This window comes from Acipenser ruthenus, chromosome 23 (genome assembly GCF_902713425.1).
Source record: "Acipenser ruthenus chromosome 23, fAciRut3.2 maternal haplotype, whole genome shotgun sequence".
In the NCBI taxonomy this organism is placed as follows: Eukaryota; Metazoa; Chordata; class Actinopteri; order Acipenseriformes; family Acipenseridae; genus Acipenser; species Acipenser ruthenus.
The window spans coordinates 18,345,822-18,364,424 of NC_081211.1; the positions used below are offsets into that span (position 1 = coordinate 18,345,822).

Genomic DNA, 18,603 nt, shown 5'->3' on the forward strand with positions numbered 1-18,603 from the left:
CACAAAAACCCCCAAGTCAGTACAAGACTACAGATGGCTTAGACAGGAGAGGTGCCCTCCACTGATAAGAAACATAAGCAACCAGATCAAATCTCACTTTTGAAACACAGGCTACAATTTTAATACATTTCCAGGGTGTCAACATTTCTCTCTCCAGCTCAGTGCTGGTTATTTCCTGCACTTTTACACCTACATGGCGTTTGTTCAAGGTTTTTGTGATTTGGGCCACTGCGCCACATCAGTTTCGTGTCGCAATCTAATACATATACAGTATCTGCAGACTTGACCTGTCTGAACAAGATAGCGACAGGAGTGGAGGTTTTCTGTGAAGGGCATGTTGGACGCCTTGGTTAATGCAGCCACTGCGTTGAGGGACAAGTCGGTAGCACAGACCCCCACTGTCATGGCCCTTGTGAAGACTCGGAGATGCCTCTGCTTTCCCATGATTGTTGCTGCACAGTTGCACACAGCTTATATATGTCTAGTGGATCACATGGTACGTCACGTTACCACATACATTTACAAACATTAAAGACTGTATGCAAACTTGTAAATGATCAGTGAGCCTGTCCCTCAATCTTTCAGTGAAACAATTCTGATGCAAATCAACCATGTGAAGCCGCATGGTTAAGTGAAATTCAAGTTTCCTGAAGCAGTATCTCAAGTATATTATCACAGTAAATCACACATAGTAGAACACTGTTTAGTGCAGTAACAGGAAACTCAGTGACAAGCATGTTGCTGCATGTCTATAATTATCCACGGTGATAGATTTGTACTGTACCCTATCCTATATTTATTGTGCCATGCATTTATTCATTAAAATTATTTTCAGGTAAGGAACACTAGTTTAAAAGTTGTTCATCCCCATTCTTATTACAAGGAAGAAAGTATTGACAAAAATTATAATCCACAGGCAATAATGAAAACTGTAAAAAAATAAAATAAAAATGTATATAAAATAATATCACACTAATATGCAATAGTGGCAAATGAAGTAGTAATTTAAAGCCAGCTACCCCAATCAGATGCCTGTGTTTAATATTAAACCATTTGATCTTTACTATTTGCTTTTCACCGGATCTCTTAAAAGCGCAGTCTTAGCACAAACCGGCACACAGGATATCTGCATCACTGAAACACAGAACACATATTTAATACAGTATCATGCAGATACAATGCAGTAGTTTATAGGCTGCAAACTTTACAATGTTGTATCCTTTGTGTTCTATGTTAAGACAATATGGCTGTTTTCTTACAGATAAACATGATCATTAAAATATCAAATAAACTCTACAATACTCAGTGGGGATAATGTCAATATGGTATGATGATTCAAGGGTCTGATTGGTTTTTTGTTACATTTCTTTTAAAACTGGTCAAATAAATAAACAGAGAATGCTACTTTTCTAATATGCAGCCATAAAATGTCACTTTTTTTTATTTCACTTCTGCAGCAAAAGGAGTGCTTTTGTACTTCTCCTCTCCCTAGCAACAAATGACTGTTGCAGCATTAGCATTGTATTTGCAGAGAAAAACCACATGTACTGTAGCCAACCTTGAACAATTACTTTTACAGAATAATAAAGGTAGAATTCACATAAGGAGTTTTCCAGAGAATCAATTGTTTCACAGTAGAAAATATTTCATATACATCTTATATCTTATACTGACCATTAATTTATTGGACAAATTCTCCTTTTATAGAATATGCAAAACAAAGTTGGATTAACAGTTAAAGATAATAACACAAATAGTAAGAGGTTAAACTATACATGGCTGAAGTGCATAAATGAAACATCTGAAATTCCTAAAATACTATGATGTATATTAGCACTCAAGTATATTTTTTGTTGGCAGGTTTTAATACTTACTTAAAAATGGTTTGTTGACAACATTTTTTTTTTAATGCTTGCCACGGAACCAACCCCAATAAACCTCCCAACAAAATGAAACATTTTGAATCTATCAGAATGTGCAAGTCTTAGATTCCTCATGAGACACTCAAGTGAAACAAGAAATCTCCATGAGATAAAATAATTGGATATACCAGTAAATTGAACGATGTACACATCCTAAACGCTATACCTTGTGGTAATGCTATTAAAGGTAAATATATTTAAAACAGACCGTGTTCAGATCACTGCATGTGCTTAATATACTTTAAAAATCAAGACAACACCCTAACCACATCTTTCTTCCAAGCTACGCTGCAGACCCACAAACGATGTTAAGATTTTAGCGCCATCTTGTGGCAAGATACAAGACCTTTTAGTATCACTTCGAAGGGATTCATATCTTTGATTGCACTATTTAACACAATTTTTGTTCCTGGGTAGTAAGTGTTATTTCCTAATTGCTTATGTCTCAAAAGTATAGAAAATGGCTATTATTCCCCACAAACTTTGCTTTTGTGACCAGGACAGTGATATTTTGAAATTTACCTATTTCCAATGAGAAAACGGGCGAATTTGTGTCTTTTCGTTCACATAAAGTCAGAAAAAAACAACATATGAATCCAAATTAACATGTATTTATACTAAAGTAATACAAAAATGACTACAAAAGATTTAGAAGTGAGTAGTTTTTCGAGATTTACGATTATACTGTAAATCACTTTCACGAATCAGCCCCCAAATGTAGTCTCCCATCATGTTCTCGTTATACTGTCCTTGGTAGCGGCGTTTAAAGTCCAATATATCCTGGTGGAAGCGCTCGCCTTGCTCCTCCGAGTACGCTCCCATGTTCTTGAATTTATCAAGATGAGCATCAAGGATATGGACTTTGAGGGACATCCTACAGCCCATTGTGCCGTAGTTCTTCACCAGTCTCAACAAGCTCCACATAGTTTTCGGCCTTGTGATTGCCCAGGAAGCCCCGAACCACTGCGACAAAGCTGTTCCAAGCCGCTTTCTCCTTACTAGTGAGCTTCTTGGGGAATTCATTGCACTCCAGGATCTTCTTTATCTGTGGTCCGACGAAGACACCGGCTTTGACCTTTGCCTCAGACAGCTTAGGGAAGAAGTCTTGAAGGCTGCAGACTCCTTATCTAGAGCTCTGACAAATTGTTTCATAAGGCCCAATTTGATGTGCAGTGGTGGCATCAGCACCTTCCTGGGGTCCACCAGTGGCTCCCACTTGACGTTGTTCCTCCCCACAGAGAACTCGGTCTGCTGTGGCCAGTCCCGCCTGTGGTAGTGTCCCTGCTGTCCCAAAGGCAAAGATAGCAGGGAAACTTGGTAAAACCGCCTTGGAGACCCATCAGGAATGCCACCATTTTGAAGTCTCCTATGACCTTGATGCCATCTCAGAAAAATGCAGATATGTATCCACTTAGGCAGCTGGAACTAAACTGAACTGGTGGGCTTAAGGCCCCTGTATTTATACTACTATTTATATTACTGGAAAGTTCTAGAAGTTATTCCAAGTTTACTCAGCACTGAATCTATCTGGAATGTTCTGGAAAATAGGTACATTTCAAAATATCACTGTCCTGGTCACAAAAGCAAAGTTTGTGGGGAATAATAGCCATTTTCTATACTTTTGAGGCATAAGCAATTAGGAAATAACACTTACTACCCAGGAACCAAAAAAAAAAAAAAAAATAATTGTTACATGGTGTAAAAAAGCACTAGTATTTCATAAAATGACTACCTTAGCTTTACACAGCCCATCTGCTGCTACAGAGCCAGTCAGGATTATAGCACTGTGCATTTTCACCTGTCCATAGGAAGTACATCACTGTTCTAAGACATCTCTAAATCGGCTTTTAACACCAGATCATTGCACCTTACTGCGGCGCTTCCAGGCTACTGCTTTTGGGCCTGGTAACCATTCCTAAGCTCACATGACCGACAAATCAAATTGGAAATGGACTTGAAACAGGTTACTCAAGTCCTTGGATCAGATTATAAGAAATCTGATAATCAGACACAAACCAATTCCAAACTGAGAAATGAACACGTCTAGATTTCTGAATGCCATTATGTAGATTTGAATAGGATTCCATGATATTTATATGTACTGACAAAAAGGGAATCTTTTACCAATTGCACCAATCGCATGTGGAGAGGTAAACCCTGGATTGCCAATCTGCAGATTTTAGTTTCCACTCACAGATTCAGATGGGACTCTTTCTTGCTTTTTCCTTATAGGATGCATTTAACTTGTTTTCTTAGTTTGAACCAGGGAGTGAATGTTGTTAAAATAAACATGGATTAAAACCATCAGTTTGGGGGGTTATTGTTTTAGTTCAAAACCTTTGCTATCCGTCTCAAACAATCATATAGACAGCCTTGAAGCTGCTTTTGGGGATTGGATCTGGGGTGGGAATGCCTTCAGAGCTTTTTTGATATATCCCCAGGCAATCTTTGAGCACTTTGAGCACTGGGGCAGCAGTGTGGAGTAGTGGTTAGGGCTCTGGACTCTTGACCGGAGGGTTGTGGGTTCAATCCCCAGTGGGGGACACTGCTATTGTACCCTTGAGCAAGGTACTTTACCTAGATTGCTCCAGTAAAAACCCAACTGTATAAATGGGAATTGTATGTAAAAATAATGTGATATCTGTATAATGTGAAATAATGTATAATGTGATATCTTGTAACAATTGTAAGTCGCCCTGGATAAGGTCGTCTGCTAAGAAATAAATAATAATAATAATAACTTTAAAAGCTGAAACAATTTTCTGCAGGTGTATTTCCAGGTATGTATTGCCTTGCTGTTGACTTCAATTAGAAATATGCTTTCAAGAGCTACTTCGAATGACCAAGATGTCCAACTTCCAGGGTCATCAGGGTAAAAGGGATTATTTTATGAATATGAATCAAAGTGATTAGCAAAGCTCTCCCAAAGAGATTACAAAATAAATCTGAAGACATTAAAAATCTCCTTACTGGCAGCACTTGTCACAACCCCTAGAGACCATGGTTTTATTTAACAAAGCTACAGTAAGAAGTGAATCCCGCTGACTAAAGAAATTTGGCCACCACTTATTACTTAAGCATTCATTCACATTTAGTTATTTTGATCACCAGAATATTGTTCAAAGATAATACAATAAAAAGCAGGGACCAGATGCCAATTTGATTTTTCTTTTTTATTGACAGTAGCAGGAAACGTTTTACAGACGACGTCCGCGACGGCCACCCTTTCTGCGGGTGCTGTCTGATGGGATCGGGGTCACATCCTCTGGAAAAAGAAACACATGCCACTCATTGGTATCTTTTCATACATTAGCTTTCAGGTGCGTACACAGACTTATGACTACAGAACACGCCCAGCAGAAGGAAATGTATTCCAATATGGACTAGATAAGCCCATGCCATAACCAAATTATACTAAAAGGCATGTAGTCATAAATCTAAGGATTACATTTTCTTCTAATGGAATCCATTTCTTCTAAATGGAACCTCTATTGACTTGTCACCTTGTAGATAATGCTGGAGACCAGGATGCATTTCTTATAATCTGCCTCCTATTATTTCTTAATAGTTTGTTTTTTTTTTTTTTTTTTTTTTTTAAATATAATGCAATCTTCTTCATAAATCCTTACCGATACGTCCAATCTTCATACCAGAACGAGCCAGGGCTCTGAGTGCAGACTGCGCACCAGGTCCGGGGGTCTTAGTTCTGAAATAGATAAAACAGAATTTCATGAAGCCCTTAGAATCAACCCAAGAAAACAGTTAAACTGTGCTGGGAGAAAATAGACTTTATCAAAACACATCACACGGTTTTAAAATGACACGTCTGAATTTTAAGCAATCATCACTTTGCTTCCCAAGCACTGAAGGGAGATGTCAATACGTACCCCCATTAATAGCTTTCAGTTATGAAGGGGCTACCAGATTTGCATTAAGCATACATTTACTTTTATAACCCTGAATGATTGAAAACTAAATTATTTTGCAACGCATGCATTAGGAAGACTGAATTTGAGGATACCAACCCTGTCCTACCATACAACCTTGAATCAATTGAACAGACCTCATTCTACACAAATAGTGCTGCTGATGTTAATTACTCAGTCACCACGTGGTTAGATCCAGAGCACACAATTTTATCTGTCACCTTAGTTACAGGTCACCCAAAATAAACTGGTCCCTGAAGGTTACCACATTTGGTCTCTAGGGTTTTCACATCTTTACACAATAGAAGATTCCCAATAAGTGCCCAGATTTCCCCAATAGGGAGTTAGCCTGAAGCAAGGTTTTGTAGTATAAGTTCAATGTCAAAGGGTAGAACGTCTTCATATAGTATCAGTGACATGCACTTTCATCCCTCACAATATGCAGTCTATATGATAGGACAGCGAGCACCACCTAAATGCAACAGGTTAAAATAAATATACTGCCATGCCACAGTATCATATTACAAGTCACTTTTCAAACCCACATCTGTCAGAAAATCTGGAGCATGCAAATACCTTATTCTAAACTGCAGCTTTAAGAAAAATTCTGTTTGCAAGAGGTCAATGCCCAGGTGCTCTCACCTGTTGCCTCCAGTTGCTCGCAGTTTGATGTGCAGGGCAGTGATGCCCAGCTCCTTGCACCTCTGAGCCACATCCTGAGCTGCCAACATAGCAGCGTAAGGAGAGGACTCATCTCTGTCGGCTTTCACCTTCATACCACCAGTCACGCGGCAGATTGTTTCCCTGGAAACAAAACCAGCACACACTTTAGCCTCACCTTTAAAAACACAGTTTTGTCACTCTTGAATGGTTTTGCAGTTTATTAAGTCTGGTATTGATGGGGCAATTTCTCATACCAAATGTACATGCAGACATCATTCAATTAAATAGTAGCAGCATGTGAATACCTGCCATGTAAGCAGGCTATTCCAAACAGTATTCTGGTTTGCTATGCATTGTAATGGAAACCTGTTCATTTTGTTGTGCACAGCTTAATTTTAAATGCAGCAACCCCATTATTTTCCCATCTTCACTGCAAGCCATTTCTCAGCAATACTAAGGCAGACCTATTAGAACCCAGGTTTACACACATGTATGACCACTTCAAGGAACATGGCCGTGTGGAGGTCGTGACTGAAGGTACCAGTCAGATACTTACTTGCCAGACAGGTCAGTGACATGAACGAAGGTATCATTGAAGGAAGCAAAGATGTGGCAGGTTCCGAAAACATTCTCGCCCTCAGCAACCTGAGGTCCCAGGCTGATCACCTGCTCTTCCTTCTTTTCCTTACCCTTACGAGGAGCCATTGCTGGGGACAAACACAGCAAAAATCAGCACCAATGTTAAGACTGAGAGAACTAGTCCATTTCTAGTTAGTGGCACTACTGCATACCGAAAAGTTGCCATCTCAATCACGGTCTATGTTCTTTTTATTTTAGATTTATCAACATGTATAAAGCACTAAGAAATGTAGGGTTCAGGTAACCAATACAAACACAATATAAGGACATTCACAAAAACTAGGAGGTGCTGAATTTATGAATGGTTACACTATTAGAAACCTGCTTGTTTCTCTTCTATATAGGCCCACACAACCACTTGCCTAGATGTTGGTTTTAATGCACTTTGAAAAAGAATTCTATCAAAACTAATTTACACCAAAGCAAACACTCCTAATCATTTAAAACTTAAGTCTCAATAACTCAGACCCCTAGCAGCGAATCTCAACAATGGATCATGAATTTGGTAGATAACACATTGCCTTCATTCACAGACCAAATTCATGTTAACAAGATTGAGGCCTGGCTCAAAGGTTTTACTGTTTTTACAGTAATAGTAGTTCACTGGAAATAAAAACTAGGTACAACGATACCACCCTGACGTTCTAAACACCGTAAATGCTTTATTTATTAATGTACAAAAATACACGCAATTCTAAACCAGCACAGGGGTTATATGCAAGTTATTGTAAATCGTTGTAATCTCAAGCATGAGCATAAACATAGCACGCTGCAGGGCTCAGTACTAATACTACTGGACTAATCATAACAAAATGAGACCAGATAACATTCAGGTGCTGAAATACGGTAGTACTGACATGCAGACATCCTCTACAATAGAAAACAATTGTACTTTATTTAAAAATAAATTGCAACATAACGCGCTGCTGGCACCAAACTTCAATACACCTAAATCCACTCAACACAGCAATAGGCTCCAACAGAGGCCTGTATCTGATTCAAACCAAGTTTCAGATACTTTGTACTATCACCTTTATATCGACCAATTTAATAAATGCTACTTGATACCAGCAGATATGACTTTTTATTTTCATATTATGATCTTCATTTACACATATCTTTTAAGATTACAAAGGATTTGATCGGATTTAATCTGGGAGCGCACGTACCTATGTGTGTTTCTATGCAGAGCCGAAACAGGAAAGGAAGGAAAAATTGAAACCGGGGGAAAGGTCAACATTCTATTCCGGAAATACGTGACGTAGTAACCAATGAAAATGTTTATTTTTAATTTATAATTACTGATTTCTTAATAAAAATTGCATGTAAACGATTTTATACTTCCACATACACGTTTTATATATAAATTCAATAAATGTAATAATATTCCTTCTTAATCGCCCTCACAATGATGGCGTCTCCGTTGCAGCTAAATGAGTGTTTTTTTTTTTGTTTTTTTTAATGTTAGTTTTTGCAACATGGATTGAACAAGAGCCAGGAAACAATGCATGTTGCTTATTTATACTGTGCTCTTTAATATTTATAACAAAATAAATAAGAAAACATCAAGCATAAAACAGCATAACATTTACAAATAAATGTACAGTAGATTATGCGATTCACACGACGTGTGTCATTCATTGGAGTTACGTGTTATACATTAAGACTGATCGCCTAAGAGTTCAAATGAATGGTTTCCTTTTTTCTTCTCTTTACCTTCTTTCATTGTGGGTCCTATTGCCAACAGTGTTATTTGCAGTGCCCATCACTAAATATAAGATTAAACGTTAGCTACAGTAGAAATCACATGGTTTGTAATTTGTAAACATGAAGTAAAATGGATATGTGAAATGGATGTGATTTCACCGAGTCAAAAACTCCAAAGATGCGTATACAGAAAATGCCTAAAATGTCGCACAGCCTCACTATGGCAACCATATTACCTCAGAATTCAATGTCATGGTAACCAACACATTTGGAATGCAGGATTTATGTAACCCTGCAAACACGTAGTCGATACTTCAAATGAGCTCTGAGATATGAGGCCGTGGCAGTCCTGCGGTGTGGCAGCTTTATAAAATAACTGCCACTGAAGGTTTATTCTTTTTACAGTCAGGCATTTTGTTGTCTGGAAACGAGTCACGTCACAAAATATTGGCCCCCCTCCTAGTGGACAGTCTGATGAATTAGCATCTCAGCCCATTAAACTGACTGGAAAGGCAAGGGCTGGACAAACCTCAAACGTCTTAACATTACAACTAAAGAGCAAGCTTTGCAGCCCAGAGGTAAGTACTGTATGTCTAATGCTAATGTAAGTATCAATAACTCATCAGTCAGAGTCATTACAAGTTTAGCAACTTTTTATAATCACATCCTTTTTTATTGAATTGAGCAGTCCCGGGCACAGTTCCAACCATCTCTTCAATTCTTAAATTGAACTTCAGTGTTTAAGGAAGTGAAGAGACACAAATGATACTAATCTAAACTGAATAGGGTCCTGTACTTACAGTATGGAGGGCCATTCCACAGCAGGTGTAACAGCGATAATGCAATAATTCACTGCTTTGAGGCTTAGCTGGAGGTTTAACTGGTTCAAATAAACAATTGAGAATGTGGCTGGACCTGGTCTAGTCTATATGTAAGACAGCAGCAGTATCATAGGTGCTGTGTGTAAGACAATTGAATGCTTGCAAAGATACAGTTGAGTACTTATCCACAAAGCCTTTTTTTATTATTATTAGGGTAACAAGCACACCTGGCAGCCACAGTCCTCCTAGTAGGTAACAATAGCAGAATAGGAACATTCTAGAAATAGAGATGACATAAAACAGACTGCACAGATTAGGGCTAGTGTTAGGCAGATACACCGTTGAAATATATTGGCATCCTCTGGCTTACATGGATATATAAGGGCACCAGAAAACAGCTGATCTTTTATTGAGGAATTTAAGTGCTAAAGAGGACAAATGGGACATCATAAAGAATGCTTCCTCTGAGGGCTGACTAATCTGAGAGTATGGAGATTAACGTCAAAGCAGCTTGCAGTGTGTCACTGCTGATGATGTACAGTACTTAGTGCCATGCAGGCATTCCCTGAGATTAAAATAAAAGGGAAGGGAGCAAATGCTTACAGTGAAGCATGTCGCTTCTCAGAAGTCTCTCCCATAGTGCAGGAGTGTTTAGCAGTTTCATACATGCAGAGATTCTCAGCTGGCTTTTTTTCTAGATGGCTGTGCAGCTGTCCTCTTAGGCAAGAGATAGGAGTCTGTGCTATTCCACAGCTTCACCTATTACCAACCAAACCAACCCTCAATAGCTGGTAGTAAAATGTTGTGTCACGTCTGGTTGTTTGAATCATTAAACCCAGATGTGTTTTGGACTGTGTATAAAAGTATTTGTTAATTAATACCTAACAAATGTTCCCCGCATAAGTCCAATATATCAAAGAGCAAGTGGCTGAAATGGCCTTGTTCTTGTTCTGATGTTTGCAATCACTCTTAGTGGTTCTTACTGCTTGTGACAGGCTGACCGGGGTAAGGAGACTCAGAGTCAGGATGTGCAGGGAAAATAAAAGACTTTTAATTAAACAAAATACACAAAACAAAAGGCACGATGGCCAACCAAAAAAGACAAACACAAAAACAGGCTTTAAACACAAACTATCCAAAAAGAACCTCACAAACACTCACCAACTAACATACCCAACCACTCCCTTTTATACAGGTGCCTGGGCTAATTGGGCAATTCGCACCTCATTAGCCCAAGCACATTCCACACATTCCTCACACAAACTCACTCATATTCACTCTAAACAATACAAAACCACCACAAAATAGGCTGCACCCCATCACACTGCTGTTAATTAAATATTATTTTTTATTTTATTTTGGCTTTGACTAGAAGTCCATGATCTGCTCATCAGTTCTAGTAGCCTGCTATAGACATTTGTAATATAGACTAGATGAGCCACAGAGTATTTTTATTAGTAAGCGTCAGCACCATCTAGTGCACATAAGTGTATTACCAGCAAAACTAAAGGAAACTTGTTTCCATAGTGGCAGACCACTCGATGGACCTGGCTGATCTTCCCTAGGTTCCACATAAACATGGCATGCAACTAGAACTGAAGATCAGCTCCTGAATTCAGTTAAAATCACCTTGACTAAGTTATCAAGAAAACCAAACAATGTATGTGAGGACTGAGCAATGAAAGAATCAAATCAAGGTAGCTCGTCTGACTTTAATTGGGTACTGATGTTAATAAACAGGTACGTATCACAAGAAAAAAAGAAACAAAAAAAACAAAAACAAAACAGGAGCCTGGGAAGCAGCATAACACATTTCACGTTTGAATGGTGATGACACAGGGTATTAACTTTGTATAAATACATTGTAAAGAAGCTCATATTTATACACAAACAAGCCAACTCTTTACTAAAGCATGAAAATAATGAAATGCTAATGCAATTTGAAATGGCAGACTGTACTATATTAAATACATACCAGACTGGTTTGCATATGCAATGAAGATAAACTCATTTCCTTCCATATTTTATTAATTTAAACTTGGTTGTCAGAAGTCGAAACAGTTCGAAACAGTTTGTTAAGTAAATGACATGGAATGCAAGCAAGGGAATTTCTTGTGCTGCTTTTCCTCTTTCCCCTGGGGTGTGCCAAGTGTTAAATTATGTGTGTTATGTTGTTGGAAAGATGCAGCACATCATAAACACAAATGTAAAAGACCATTTTGATTGGGCTTGGGGAAATTTCATAGCTGTTGACAAAAAATAGCATCTGGAGAGAGGCGCTACAGATCATTGCTTCACTGTCACCTGTGCTCACGAGAAACAGAATGAGAGACAGCTGAGAAAAACACATTTTAGAATATTAAATCATGCAATAACAGAAGAAATGTGGAACAATTTCAATTTGATAAACACGTTAGCAAATATGACTAATAAATAAAAAAAGAAATGGGTTCACATCTGTTTATTGAACAAATGGATATTTTCCAGCTACAGTAACAGCTGATTGAACTGGACCATAGGAGTGCCCACCTCTCTCAATGGTCATGTCAAAAGTTGGGCTGATTTCACAAGATACCGGTGGAGATTTAAAGCCAGAGGACCCCCAAAATGCAAGACAAATGTTATTAATTTTGTGATAATCGGAGAACGTGTTTACAGAGTATTTGATGTCCAGGGTTATTATTGTACCTACATTCTGGGGTCTGTTTTAATGATGTTAAGGATCTAAATGTCTGAACAGAAAACGCATTCAAGCGTAATGTTTTTATTACAGAATAACAAAATAGTGATTTTTAAAAGGCATTTCACTCGTCAAACACCACGACAGATTTAATAATGCGGACAGGTTTCGTTTTGTAGCTTTTAAGTCCTTGCCTGACGAGATTCAATTTGAGACTCACATTCTGGATGCCACTGGTAGGTACCAACATAAAACAAATTCAAATAAAAACAAAAACACAGAAGATATTGTTCCATGGGCTCTTTAGTCAGTTCTCAGATGAGTGTCCACAAAAAAGAAAAAAAAGTGGTGTTTTTATTTGTAATTAAAAGCACAAAAGTATGTTACACAATAAAAAATATTAACAATTACAGTCTTATTGTACAGTCCAGGTTATTATTATCAACATCATTATATATATATATATTTTTTAATACTCAACATTAAAAATACAGGACTTTTAAAATATAGAAAACACAGCTGGCAGTGTGCAGTTCACATGGATTATGACCAAAAAAAAGGTGGAAATCTCCTGCCAGACAGAGAAATAAATAGTAATAGAGTATATGAATGTGCATGATCCCACAGGGTGTACCATAACTTTCCAACTAGCATTTGCTGACCCTGCTTCAGCTTAGAACTATACTGTCTGTATGTAATAACTATGATGCAGCAGGTGGGTTTTCTGCATGAACTATTGTTTAATTCACTACACCTCAAATACTCCATTGTATTAAATCAGAGTTAATCTGAAATGTACACCCTGCTGTCCTTTAACCCCTAGAATGCTGTTGCTGTACAGCCCCCCCCCCCCCCCAATAATAGTGAAAACTCGGTTACATAACAGTATTGAGTTAAAGTAATTTACAAAATAAATACAACTGTCATACGCATTTACAATGTTAATTGTCCTGTTCTAACTTTTAAGATGCATTCAAGGATAGCCTGCCAAGCTGCAGGTAGACCTCCCCAACCCCAGCATATTTCAAAGGGTTAAAGCACATTAAAGCAGCACAGCGCCACCAGTTGATGTGTTTAATAATTGAAATGGTTTCACCATGCAGAATCATGAAAACAGCTTTAAAAAAAAAAAATGTATTTCTTTATTTTTAAACCTGAAATAAGCAGCTGTTATAACAAGTGTTGTTCTGTAGTGGTAATACCGTTTTCTCAGACCGTCTGGTCTTTATTTGTTTCACGTCACTGAATTGAGTATTTTTATACATAGTGGATTTTTTCCTTTAGCAAGAACTCTTAATACAAACGGTTTGCATTAAACCCTTTCCTATTGTCACTGCTACTGCAGAAAGCGACTCCTGGTACAGAGTTGTTTGCCACTGCACACAGTGGTCGGCATATACTGTTGAACGCTAAGAAAGCTGTTTTTGTTGGTTGCTTCATCAGCAGTACAAAGCACAAGATGCTGCTTGGAGAAGTCAAAAAGACACTGATTAACGACGGGGAGGGATAATGAGGTATAAATTAGACACTGGATAACAGGAACTTACATACTGCATATAAGAACATGTATTTACAGTGAAGTCTGATAATACAATAAAGGGGTTTAAACATCTCTACCTGGTACAAGACTGCCTGAACAACATTTCGCTGAGAAAGTGATTCTTCCTCTTTCAGCCCACCAAAAGTACAAAATAGAATGTATTAGTAGTAATAGCAGTAGCAGTACAGTAGTTATGCACCATCTGCCATGGAATGTCATTCATTTTCTTAGCACTCTACACATGCTTAAGGCTCTTTGTGCCAAGATTCACTTTTTTGAACTTTGTGTTGCACTGAATCCAATTAAACACACATATTTGTAGAACATGCAGAATGCTTCACAGTTTAAGTATTTGAACAGAGATGGACCACAATGAATTAATCAGGATTACTTATTACAAACTCAGAGCTAGAAAGGAGGTGAGGGGGTAATGCGACTTTAAAAAGAGACAGGCAAGTACATTAGGAAAGTGCTCTTTCAGGTTCTGAGAGATGCACGGCTTTGTTTTCAAGGGTCAGTTTGATCCCATTTTGTTAGGGTGCAAAACACACAGCAATGCTGGGCTGTTAATAAATACATTCCCAGTAGAATCCAACTCTAGTGTGTGTGTGTGTCTATAAAATGTATATATATATATATATATATATATATATATATATATATATATATATATATATATAGGGCACAATCTGCCTCAAATATATATTTGCGTAAAAGCGTACCTCCAAAATAGAAATGCTTTATTTCCAATAAAGCCAAAAGCGAACACAACTGGTTGAAAGTATCTTTTGTAGTACAGTGGGAGAGTCACAGCATTATCCATCACTTAGAGGTTAACACTACAACTGAAATAGTTTTTCCACATTACAACAGATGACTTCACACAAAATATGCTCGCAACATACAGTTAAGTGGATATTTATATTTAGTTGTTTTTGGCAAAACCTTGTCTAGATCCTTGTCGTGCCCCCCATCCCCTGTAGAAATGTGCTGATGTAATTGCAATAACCATATAAAATATCCAATAAACATGGTTTGATTTTAAAAAATAACGGTTTGATTACAATATCCTTGAAACAATGGTTTGATTTTGTCACTTCAATATTAATATTTCATTTTCTTGAGTTAAGCTAAATAATAATATTAATAATAAAGCCCATATTAATAATATGTGGGCTAAACGAACCTGAACAGGTTTACATTCCCACCATCCTGAATTTTCATAATTAGAATTGAAATGTGGTAAGTTAATATAGCGTGTACCATACCTACATTTAATGGAGTTTTGTCAGTACCTAATTATTTAATACAATCTCTTTGTTTTGGTGGGAAGGAAACAAACCCACCCAATAAAGCAAAACCCGCAGTTCAAAGGATGGTACCTAGACTGTCATTAATCTGCTCGTTGCAAAGTGAAGCACAATTGTTTCTCGGAACAGAGAATTAGACGGAAAGGCACAGCACTCTGCAGAGCAATTTCCTCTTAACTGTGGGGAAGCAATGACCTAAATTAGCAGAGCAGAGCTTACCCTGAGTGTGAGGAGACAGAAACCAAGGAAATTTAGCACAGCTAAACACATTTAAATGGCTTTGCAGAAACATTCGGAGGACATCTTGGCAAGAATTACCAAGGTGCCATTTAAATTCCTGGCTTTGGTGCACCACTGTTCACAGCAGTGCACCAAAAACGACCTTGTCACAGAACATTGCGTTCGATAATAATAAAAACAAATTATAATAAAAACTCATTACTTGCCACTGCAAGCTTCAGAATGTGCACCAATCAGAATATCCATTAGTGGATACAAAATGTACTATTAAATGTATTACCATTCACAACCACTGATATATATCGATACATTTAGCAGAAGCAAATGAACGACACATGTAAAGACTGGGGGGCAGGCAATGACAACAGTTTAACCCTTTGTAATCTTAATTAAAGCCACGATTAAGGTACTAGGTCTGTACAAGCATCTGAACTATACTTTTCTCACAGTCAAGTACCAGGTGGTCTGCTAACCAGTATTTGTTTCAAAATAAATTAACCCCACGTTTGGAGGATGTTGTGTAGGCTGAGGTTGTACAGCAATAGTCAACACAGTTATGGCTTGCACTTTGGGATCGTATTGATGCTTCTTGGTAACTATGCACTACAACATGTGACGTTTAAATGCACTGCTCTTGCACAAGGCACTTTCGATCTTGCATGAAACCAGCTAAAGCTTTTTCTTATGCCTGGTACTTAATAGTATGGGTTTCCTTTTGACCTGTCTGTATAACGTCCTTCGGACTCAATCTGCAGTATAAATATCCACCCAACGCAGTTATTAAAACTCAGATACATGACAAAACAAATTAACAGTTACTGTGATGCTTTAAAACTTTGATTAAATTCAGGTCAAGAACAACATATCTTTCAGACTTGCTGTTACTGCAAAAACAGAACAAAAGATCAATTATTGAAATGAATTGAGGAAACAATATACTGTGTATGTGTGTTTCCAAGTAAATACTACCATGGGGACCCCCTTAATACTACACCATGTGGTGGATTATGGCTTTAGCCCTTAGTAATGAATCCTAACCCTTGTGGCACTCACTAAACTTGAGTTCTGAGATTCGATGAACACTTCTGACCTTAAGAAACTCAAGGTTCCGTAAGAGAATCTGAAAGTAAATCTAGGGCTGCTGCTGGGATCCTCTGGCTCTGAAGCAGCATTCCTCATCTTTTATTTTGACCAGTTCACAAACTATACATCCCCACTGAAGCTGCACAGGATAGTTAACTTCCTCAGTTGAAGACCGATACATCGCTGCTTGTATTGTGTGCCCTTTCTGTGGCCACAGAGGAACGACTTCTATATTTGTGTTTCCCTGATCAGGTCTATCACACTCCTTAGACATGATCTCAGGTCGTGTATACCTGGTCGTTCAGACAAACGAGATTGCCTTCTCAATGGACCAGAAAGACAGAAAGCGTGATTAGGGCTTGGGGGGTAATGCTGCGTGATCACAGTACAGCATGATTAATGAAATGGATGACTTAATAGCAATACTGGAACAACATTGAAATTTGCTTTAAAAAAGGTTTAATAATTATAATTTTTTTTTATTCCTCATTGCAAATCTCACATTTGGTGCTAAACGGCAGCATTATATCCAATTGCCACAAATGGCTAACTCACAGCTGTTTGTATATTTCCTCTTTCTCTCCCACTGCTTTGTAGGAGTAACTTGCCTACATTCTTCTATTAGCATTTGAATGCCTGTCCTGTTATTGTAACAATGCATCATTTCACGGGATGTTACAAACATTTAACACTGCTGGCGCATACATGGTAAACACAGTCAGTCAGTCAGCTGGAACTAAAGACATTAACTGCATTGCAACTGAAGTTGCTTAGACTGCTGAATTAAAATCAACCCAGTTTACATTCTCCTCCAATCTCTTTTAGTGGATCAAGCTGGACAAATACAGGCTTGTGTTTTAATAGCCAAATCACATTTTTTCTTTGCAAAGCAGCATTTTGTGGCAAACAGGAAACTAGTTAATGGTGCTTTTGGCCTAACCTTGCCTACCTGCTCTCTTTTGCAATATCTCTGTTCACAAGCATGTCCACATTGTTATTTAATACTGTAGAATAAAACAAACATTTTAAAAACAAATCCCAACCTCTTCTGATTTCATGTCCCGTTGTGCTGCAGTAATTAACTTTTCTAGGTCTGATAAAATAACATTTTTAAAAGGCCAGTTACAAATCTCCATGATGCAGTTACCCAAATACTGTACATTACCTGTATTCCTACTGGCTATGAGAGTTAAAACACATTGATGATGGCTTTAAAAAAAACTAAACAAAAAAAAGGAAGGAAAAACAACAACTGGCACTGACGACATTAACCGGGAATGCACATCCTGGCACTTGTAGTTCTTACTGGCTAGTCTAATATGGCTGGACGTCACTGGCACTCACCGGTAATATTAGTTATACCACTGACTGCAGTATGCAGCGATCAACCAGACTTCAGCCTCAGCTTTACCCTCCTCCTCTGGTCCATTCCTCTTCTAAGGCAGCTGTCATTAGTTACAGCCAATGCTACTTTAGAGCCAGAGCAATAAGGACAGAGGACTACAGCTCTACAACAGTAGAAATGCAGCCAGGTCCACAGTTTGATAACTGATCGCTCGTTTTCTCCTCAAGGTTCTCAATCCAGTTCCTCTCCAAGCTGCTTGCTTTCTTTGAAAAAAAATAAGTATTATTTTTCCTTCTAGTTTCCTCAGTCCTCTGTGTACGTGTATTTCGCAGCTGGCTGTTACCCGTTTCTCTCGATTCTTGCTCCCGTCTCTACTGTCCTCGCTACCTGGTATTCTGCAGCTCCTCTCGCAGCCAGGTGGGCAGAGACTGTCCTGATTTATGCAGCAGCTTTGACAGCTCAATGTTGTGCTCTCTGTAATAGTCTTGCATGAAGGCTCTGGACTGAAAAATGAAAGAAAGAAAATCTAAATATTAAAAAAGGGGCACGCATCTGAATAAGACAACTTTAGTTTAATTGGCTATCCGTAAAACCATTTTATTACCGCTATCAACATACTGTACATTTAGGCTTGTGTTGAACCCGAAACATCCTTGAAGAGAGCTGAACATTATTCTAGTCCAGGCAAAGCTTCTGTAAATGTTAGTATCTCACTTCCCTACACTGT

At 38.1% G+C, this 18,603-nt stretch overlaps 2 protein-coding genes across 4 annotated transcripts in view; both read right to left on the minus strand.

Moving 5' to 3' along the window:
* Positions 1 to 5,076: 5,076 nt before the first annotated feature.
* On the minus strand, positions 5,077 to 8,405 carry LOC117431329 (small ribosomal subunit protein uS11). Its single transcript, XM_034052140.3, has 5 exons — positions 8,320 to 8,405; positions 7,068 to 7,218; positions 6,491 to 6,652; positions 5,552 to 5,628; positions 5,077 to 5,187 (listed from the first exon to the last, which is right to left on the minus strand). The coding sequence occupies exons 2-5, from the start codon at positions 7,214 to 7,216 to the stop codon at positions 5,120 to 5,122; spliced, it is 456 nt and encodes a 151-aa protein (XP_033908031.3). The 5' UTR covers positions 7,217 to 7,218; positions 8,320 to 8,405; the 3' UTR covers positions 5,077 to 5,119.
* Positions 8,406 to 11,370: 2,965 nt separating this feature from the next.
* LOC117973736 (bifunctional heparan sulfate N-deacetylase/N-sulfotransferase 1) overlaps positions 11,371 to 18,603 on the minus strand; it is a 74,798-nt gene continuing 67,565 nt past the window's right edge. For all 3 annotated transcript variants that reach the window (XM_058996751.1, XM_058996752.1, XM_058996750.1), the window contains one exon: positions 11,371 to 18,379. In XM_058996751.1, coding sequence (XP_058852734.1) covers positions 18,260 to 18,379 — 120 coding nt within the window. In that variant the 3' untranslated portion in view covers positions 11,371 to 18,259. The remainder of the gene's footprint in view (positions 18,380 to 18,603) is intronic.

Bases quoted from the DNA above. Each gene is read 5' to 3' on its own strand.
- LOC117431329 (XM_034052140.3), bottom strand. From the start codon at position 7,216: ATGGCTCCTCGTAAGGGTAAGGAAAAGAAGGAAGAGCAGGTGATCAGC. The intron at 5,629-6,490 runs GTGAGAGCACCT...TATCTATTTCAG, and splicing joins CGAGCAACTGGAGGCAACAG to AACTAAGACCCCCGGACCTG. The intron at 5,188-5,551 runs GTAAGGATTTAT...TTCTTTTTCCAG, and splicing joins TATGAAGATTGGACGTATCG to AGGATGTGACCCCGATCCCA.